We start from the raw sequence: 8,534 nt of genomic DNA on the forward strand, positions 1-8,534 counted from the left end.
TAATTGCCCCTGCAAGGATCTCATGTTCCATCCTCACAGAAACCACAGTCCTTCCACGATTTGATGTGTGACACCAAGCGCTTTATAATGAGCCTCGACTTTCAGGGTCCGCGTTTCAAGCGCACAGGGGCTGGGTGCGTGCTCTTCTTCCAGGACCGTAATCTAGAGTCTCTAAGTAAGTAACACTTTAAGTTCGCTTTGCTAATTTGATAAGTACATATGTATCCATTTGAGCTAATTTATATCTGTAAACCGAAAACTCGTTGGTTTTTGATGGCAAAAGTGAGCCTTTCCAGATTTAGACTAAAAATTGATATGGTTTTTTATTATGCTCATTTTATGTACATTATACTTCATGGAAGCTGTATGACGTAGGGCCAATATCTTGATTCCCTGAGTTTTGCACAATTGCTTCACCCTGATAAAGTTTAGCGCGAGGCATGCTAATCAAGGATCGAGGAACCATGATACTTAAGCACTTACGTCAAGCTAAATGCCAGAATTTCATAACATAAGACGGAGATGTGACGTCATGAGAATACGATTGCAAACTTCAAGGCAGTTTCATCAGTCAAGACAAATCAGGTTATATGCAGTTGAAATAGTTAAGATACATACAGTAAGAAGCTAAGATTAATGTTGAAAAAGAAACAAGAAGCTTATTCACGAAATATGCAGTAGGCCTAGGGTAGCAAGCCTTGAACTTATTCACGTAAGTCTGCCTACTATTTGATTCATTTTTATGGCCCTGCTCGAATTAGACAATGAATTGGGTTGTGCATCTTTGTAAATTTGTTTTGATTTGTATACGCTATCACTGGGATTGCAAGATTTTGGCTCTTCTCAAATGGATACCACTGCGCAAGTTATCTCGCAAGAACCGGTGATTCCCGATACAATGGCTTGAAATGAGATATCTTTCACATAAAATTTGTTACTATTGACTTACGAAGCGTGGTTAGTTAATTCGTATCTAGTTATGAGCGTAGCGGCCACGATGGAGCTATATCTGCCTCTGAGCAAACGGCGTAATGGCCATGTATGTGCTGATGGAGCCATATATGGCCATTGAGTAAGGTGTCCGATGAATACGACGGCAATAAAGATTCTCTGATCATTACGTATTGGTTAGCCTCCAAAGATCTTGGTGACTATATGTTATTCCTCTCGCCTTTTTAGATACTGTTGCCCCCTATGTTATCTTACATGTGCTGAGTTTTGTACAATATCTGACCTTTAGTGCAAGAACGTACATCGTCGCTGTCCCTTAAAATGTCTAGGGGTACTCTCGATGTCGTTATAGCGGATGATGTGACACATTGACCCTCCAAATGCTCGTTCGAGTGACACTGAAAGTTTCAACATCACGCATTTTTTGACTAAGATTTCGTGCGCTGAGTTCACCGTCCGCTCAATCTGCGCATAAAATGGCATCACGTATACTCTTTGACACCTTTAGAGGCAGCGATGATGTAGTATTATGTAATACTACATCATCGCTGCCTCTAGGATACTCTTGAGTATAATACGTGGTATACCATGTCGTACATATAGTGCAAAGTTGTTCCGCTCTTGTCACGCATGTCGAAATGGACCTAGCAAATCAGATGCGATCTGATCAGATTGACAAGCTGTATCTCAGGACCTGCGTCATTGTGTGCATAAGAGGCGCTCAAAAATGTTGCATTTTAGTAAGAAACGACAAACGAGGATTGTTGATCGACACTATAGAATCTGTTGCTTTGCTCTTGGGATATCTTAATGGTGAGTTATTAAACTCACTTTTGTCATTCAGACGAGACGTTCTATATTCTTTCTCTATGTCGCTCTTTGCAAGCAAATATCTACAACATTCTTTCTTTTCCTGATAAAGTTCTAAGCTAGTCTTCATTCAGATGCTATCCAGGTGATGTCTACATCCGGTTGGTCCTCCACCGCAACCATCGTCCCATGTTGTCGCTCCTGGTAGTGATTATTGCACAGATTTTCTGTGCGCTCATATGCTTGACGCATGCAACCTTCGACCGCACATCGTTTGCCTGTATTGCACGAAAAATATAAGTCTTAAATGCTTTAATGTACACATTTTGAGAAGTCCATACCTCCACCGTGTGCCCAGCATAAAGCATTGGAAATGGCGATCTTTTCGCAAGAATCAACCTTGCACTTGGTACCACCGCCATGGGACCAGCAGAAACCGCGCGACTTGGCGCGGTTGATACAGCCAGGAACCTTGCATTCAGTCGAGCCACCTAATATCGCATCAAATTGTGTAAACATTGACATTGACATTCAAATAGCAGCTTCATAAACCCAGCGTACCATGTTTCCAGCAACGACCTTGATGTTTTGCTCTACTTGTACAGCCGGAAGTGAGACATCGTTTACCGCCCTATTCATATAAAAAGAAGAATTAGTAACTTCAAAATAACGCTGTAACATACATGGTACCTACCCCATGTCGGACACAAAGCCCTTGGTCTACTACGTATTGCTCACAGCCTTCGTGTTTGCAGACGCGACTGGGTGGTCTTCGTGCTCGGCGTTTTCCATCAGCAATTTGATTCGACCCCAGGCGGCTGATACGCGCCACTCCAGTCTCTTCCACATTTGTCGCAAGTACCTTTTCAATCGAATCTTCTATTCTTTTGCTTCTGGCAATGAAGTCAGCTTGTAGGCGTTCATGAGTGAAATCCCACTCGTCTAGAAAAAAGTTGATGGACCATAAAAAGCTGAGCCATGATAATTATATCATCGTCAAAAAACAACTGAAAATGCTTACGAGCAGCCGTTGACGCTGCTTGGTCACCTAATATAAAGCTTAGGGAAGCCTTACTAAAGCCGTTCTCGTCCTGCGTTGGTGCTTGCACGTAGCAATTTGTCCGTTGAAGTTTTTGCCCTGTACTATCGACCAATCCAGTGGATTCAAAAAGTGACTGGGTTAATATTTGCGCCGATGCGTATACGCTGCTTTGGGCGCCTGCAACACCAACGTTACTGAGCGTGCTCCAATTCTCTTGAGTCACTATCCTCTGCTGTTTTGTCGCGCTACTAGACTCGCGCTTGAGACCACGAGAAGTCGCTGCCATTTCTGCCTTCTGTTCATCCATTGCTCTTGCCATTTGGCCATAATCTTCACGGTCCATGTGTACACTGACTCCTGACAGCTGCGACTGAAGTATGAAGAGTCGACGATGATGTACAAAGCGCTTTGTGTAAAGATTTCAAACGTAGTGAGTCACGTCACCAGACGTTGCTACCACCAGCTGGACAATCAAACCCCAAATCTCTCAAGCCCTCAACTTCCGCTCTTGCCTGCGGCTAAAAAAGTAAAAGTAGTGTATTCGAATCTTCTTGACCCCTGCAGAGACTTCGTTATGCACGTCGAGACGTTGTCTTTCGCGTGAGTCTCTACCCCTTTTCTTTGTAAAAGCTTGAAGAACTTTTACGTCGTCAAAGAGCACGCGACGGAACGAAATGAAACTCTTTGGTCGACAGTCCGCCCTTGACTTTTTGTGGAGGCACAAAAATGCTTTCTTTTGTTCCTACGTTCACAATGCACCGCGTTGTTTAGACTCTTGTCGGCTAGAAATTTTATGTCCTTGAAAGTCTTTCGTGCGACAATAAAGGTATATTGCACACAATTGCCAGACTCAGGATACGAAGACTAAGCCAAGTTTAAAAGCGCCGACCAACAAAAGTTTATGACCTTAGACGACACAGCGATGGTACCGTATGGCTGGGATTACAAATTGAAGATGAAACCTCAAGCGATTGAGCTTGTCAAATGGACTGCTGTGCAAAGCAGGGCTAGCCACCCAAAACTTCAAATGACTTGCAGTGTTACATCCAGCTGCTCCTGTCGCTTGATCGTACTGTAGCAGACGGCGGGACTGGTGTAACGTAACGCAACACGTCACGAGCCAACAACACGACGTGTAGTGTAAACATACAGTATAACGTGTAGGCTTTGAAGGGGTTTTTCTCATGTATGTAATCCATTTGTTTAGGTTTAGCTTTCATTTTGAAAGATACGTGACTAATAAGGTGACATCATTAAACGTATATGCATGTATTGACGTGCACAGTAAGTATCGCAACAAATGGGATCAAATATCCTTGTATCAATGATTAATGCACATAAATCATTTTCTCAGCACCCTACCAACACTTAGTCTAGTCTTTGGCCTTTCCTCAATTTATTGTTTTTTTCACATTTCAGCTGGTGATGTTGTCGTCAAACGGCATTTGAGACACATGACTCTTTTCAGGAAGTATAGATATCAGTACACGTGATCGTCTTTGTTGTTGCGACCATATGATGATTTCATCTACCTTTTTGAGAATCATGTACTGCAGTGAGACTAGAACTTGGTATGCACACCTCAGTCCAAAAGCAGATATATTCTATCTTTGTATGCACTTTGAGCCTACAGCAAATTCCCACGATACTATGCAGCAGAAACTGTTTTCATAATACGTATCTGATAAGATATTGTCAAAAGTGCTTAGCAATAAAATTTCAGACGCGTTACAAACTTTTGTATGAATTGCAGCCTTCGGGGGGCGATGGCTGAGATTACCACATGGAGGCACTATGTGTAATCATGCCAGATTAGCGTATTAATTAAGCCACCATCTGTATTTGAAGGCGTGATAGCCGCATTACATACTTTATTCAGCAGAAATTATTACTAACAAAGTTGTCGAATCCAGGAATGATGTATTTACGAACAGGTAAGACGAAGCAGACCTCGTTGTCGTAAACAATCAAGTAAAATACAGATTAAAAAGCTAAATCGGGTCTAAAAAGATTATGGAAGTTATTTTGACACTCACATTGTAGAAAATACAGCTTGGTAACATGTTTTGCGTCTGAGGTCACACGTAATACTAAAGTAAGTGCGCCTTTCTTCCCACGCACTCGAACGCCCGTCAACCATGAAAGGGTGGATACCGCTTGACTATATCGCTGGAATGGCGCAAGCTTACTAAAAACTATTACGCTGGTTTCATGACCACAAGATCAAAGTGTAATTAATACTTACGATTGTGCACGATTTCTAAAGACTGAGAGTATAAAGTCTTCCATTCGTAAAATGTCTTTTTTTACAATAAATACTAGATGTGACACCGCTAGTGGCTTGACGTCTTTCGAATGCCTTTCATCCCCAAAATCAAGCTACTTTTTGGCACTGAGCAGCAACGGCGACTTTGTAAACAGTCTCGTTCTGCGTAACCAATCACGACAAATTGCTGAAGCTAAACAAATTGCTTTTTGATGCCCATACAGGCGAAACATAGTAATAAATTTGAAGCCCATCATCCATGATAAACGCAGAATATAAGCTCAAACGGACGCGGATCAAGTACTTTACACGGTTGGTATAAATTTAACTACCACATTCACCGACAAGCTGTCCACCCATTTAGTGAAGTAAAAGGGTCAGCTCATCGACGATACTCGAGAAAGATGAGTAATAATCTTGAGGCTAGTAAGATTGTTGCACACCTCGAATAATAACATGTGACGTGTAGTTAATTGTACGTACACATTTTACTTCTATGCAATTGTGCAGAACACCGAGTGGTACTGATGAAGACGATGAGAAATTGCAAAGAAGAGATCTTAGAGACGCGTGAGTTCTTAATCTTACATCACGCAGTGCATCATAGCTAGAGAGATCTGGCGTAAAATTTGTAACACTTGCAGAAGAGAGCTAGAGCGTCGAAACGCCTCCTCCTCAACGAAAGTCCCCGCCGTATATCTTCAGCTGAGAGCGAAGGTGTCCGATCACGATTTGATAGGTCGTTCTTATCAGAATACACCTTGACTTGCACGCAGAGTGTGACGTTAGATTGTCGATGCGCCTCTCTCGGAGACTCGCTGAGCCACGTGATGAGTGGTTGGGAGAGAATCCTGACGCGAATACTCTCCAGAACAAGCGCTAGCTCTTCACCAACATATTAACAATGACATGAAGTAGTCCTGGGGAGGGGCGGCGGAAAAATTGCTCTCATAGCTGTAAAGTGATTTATGAATGCCCGAATCCCGCTCTTTCGTACCCGGAACGGCCATACATGGCATTTGTCACGCTCCAGCCTTCGCTATATCTTATGCTTTACTCAAAGTATATTCCGATGGATACGAACGCGTCAATAAATTCTGGTAAACTCCGGCCCGACATATAGTGGGTAGGCGTGGTTTTGCACACAGATTTACGTGTCCCGGGCTTTATCCCTTGTCTCATGTGTTAGTACTTTTGGCCTGCGCGTGGCTCCGGTAGATTAAGTGTAAATTTCAGTCTTTGTCTTTCAAAAGACGTGTCCGGTTATATCGGCATTGTGGTCTTCGTGGGCCGTCTAAGCTGGATGGTCCTTCTCACTGCTATTAGCAATGCTTTGATGAGAAGAACCACAGCTAAGCTGTACCCCTACAGAGGTTTTCGTCAGCATATCTTGCTGTTGGTCATTCTGATCGATCAAGAGTCGTATGTTAGAGCAAAAATTCGGTCATTGATGTTCAAGTGCTGGGCGCCAAATCAGATATATATATTTATGCCGATCCTTTAGAAACACCACGATAAGACTTTGGTCTTGGTGGAAATGAGACTGTCGATCCGATTTAGCTTGCTTATATATTTATATCAGTTTATCACACTTCATATCAAAACCACCATGCAAATTTACACCACGAGCCGAGTGCGCGACGCTACGGCTCAAAGCCATGAAGTGCATGGGACATTGTCTCGCGACGCAATATTTGATCCCGAAAGTCAGATTAACTCTTCAAAACGCAATCTCGACCCGGGGGCAACACGCGTGATGAGCCATTTGTTTTCACGTCGTGGTATCCCTTCGAAAATTGATCAAGATGGTTTATAGAACCGTTGCGAATAGCCGTCTCACACTTCGCGCTCAGTGCTCTACGAGTGTCCCCGATCACGGACTCACAAATGACGGATGAAAAGTTTCCTCCGGCGCCAAGCGTACTATTTTGTTGGAAATGCGGTCTTGCATCTATTTGTACATATCTCGAATGGTTAGTGCCTTCAGCTCAAGAAGCGGTTTGTCGGGATAGTGATGGAGGACTTACAGCCTCCAAGACTATCCCCGTCTCCACTTCCACGGGTTAGTATGATGGTATATCAACTTGTTAAGCTTTCATGCTCCACACGATGAGCGTGCAATACGGTGGTTCTGACCCATCAGTACTGCTACATCTTGGCAACGTTAAATAGCTTCCTGTTCTGATTACTGTGCTTGCGACTTACATCTGCTCGCTTTAAATGGTCCTTGCAGCGGGGCTGCCGTAGCTCTTTGCTCAGAGGAAGCTAAGCTAAGCTAAGGTCACCCACCTTACGTTCTTTACAAGAACCAGTACGAGTGTAGCGGATCGCAACCCGCTACCTTCAAGTACTAAAACCTTAACCAAGGTAAGACGTTCATTCGTTCAAAATTGAAATCGTATTTACTTGTTTAAAATGCGGCAGAGCCGCCTATATCTGAAACCTAAGGCTTTCCTCATTAATATGTAATACCTTATTAATATAGTAAAACTTATATAGTATGCATTACAACTGGCAATCTTGCCTCGTAATGGCTTCTTGTTACCGTGTAGCCACACCATAATGTGATTGCATCACTTGTGTAATTCACACACATACGGCCACACCGTCTTGTGTGACACGCCCTTTCATACAAGGGTACGTGTAACTCCGTTACAATCTGGGTACATGGAACCCCGCTACATGGAACCCCGCTACAGCCCTGATACAAGCGTCCGCGACACATAGTCACTCTTACACTTACCTTTAGCATGAGAGACTCGAGTTTACAGCTGCATTCAAATGTCCAATCAGAGGTTCGTTGTAGAAATCACGACTACAACTGCTCACTCCTTTCTAAGCAAATTTGTACTCTGGAGACCGCAATATGTGCTCGTCTAGATTTGTCTCATTTTGCCGCTTTTGCCTTTCGAGCTACTTGGCTGTATCTTTGCTGGACGAATCCGAGAGTTCTATTCTCTGAACCACCTTCGTGCCCGCGCCTAAACGATACTACCTCATTAATGAGGAGCCTTGGTGAGGTGACCCACCAAAATTAGTGTCCGCCAAAAGATTTTATCTTTCAGCCAATGAATGGATCATCGTGATCAAGGCACGCCATTTTTAGGAAACAATCAAACCTCAAGCTCAGGTCCAGGAAGAGACGATCTTCATCATTGTCAAAGTCAGCATCTCACAGGCAGCTTCACCAACATCCGACATATCTTCTAGTGGCTTTGTTACAAGACACACATACCAATTCCGTGTTTGGCATCAGCAAAAACGTCGCGTACTGCCTACTGTTTTTAAAGTACGTGATTACACGACGACCAGGAATCCATCAAAATTTTACACAGCGTCATGAAGCGGGGAAGCTGGCGTCAAAACAACTCACCCTGGGCTGTAAGCCTCACCTCGTTTGATGATAGCCATTCCTCTCAGGACTAGACGTCACGATCACAATCTCTACAGTAACAACTAATTATT

General features: G+C 43.3%; 2 protein-coding genes across 2 annotated transcripts; one reads left to right on the plus strand and one right to left on the minus strand.

The window, feature by feature from the left end:
- Positions 1–1,887: 1,887 nt before the first annotated feature.
- PHALS_09556 (uncharacterized protein) lies at positions 1,888–3,146 on the minus strand (the record flags this gene model as incomplete). Its single annotated transcript, XM_024724148.1, has 5 exons — positions 1,888–2,039; positions 2,103–2,252; positions 2,323–2,392; positions 2,456–2,703; positions 2,783–3,146. The coding sequence occupies 5 exons, from the start codon at positions 3,144–3,146 to the stop codon at positions 1,888–1,890; spliced, it is 984 nt and encodes a 327-aa protein (XP_024571804.1).
- Positions 3,147–7,819: 4,673 nt separating this feature from the next.
- PHALS_09557 (uncharacterized protein) lies at positions 7,820–8,054 on the plus strand (the record flags this gene model as incomplete). The annotated part of the gene is made up of 2 exons (XM_024724159.1): positions 7,820–7,864; positions 7,950–8,054. The coding sequence occupies 2 exons, from the start codon at positions 7,820–7,822 to the stop codon at positions 8,052–8,054; spliced, it is 150 nt and encodes a 49-aa protein (XP_024571805.1).
- Between the last annotated feature and the right edge of the window lie 480 nt (positions 8,055–8,534).

Source organism: Plasmopara halstedii (assembly GCF_900000015.1).
Source record: "Plasmopara halstedii genome assembly, contig: Scaffold_42, whole genome shotgun sequence".
NCBI lineage: Eukaryota > Oomycota > Peronosporomycetes > Peronosporales > Peronosporaceae > Plasmopara > Plasmopara halstedii.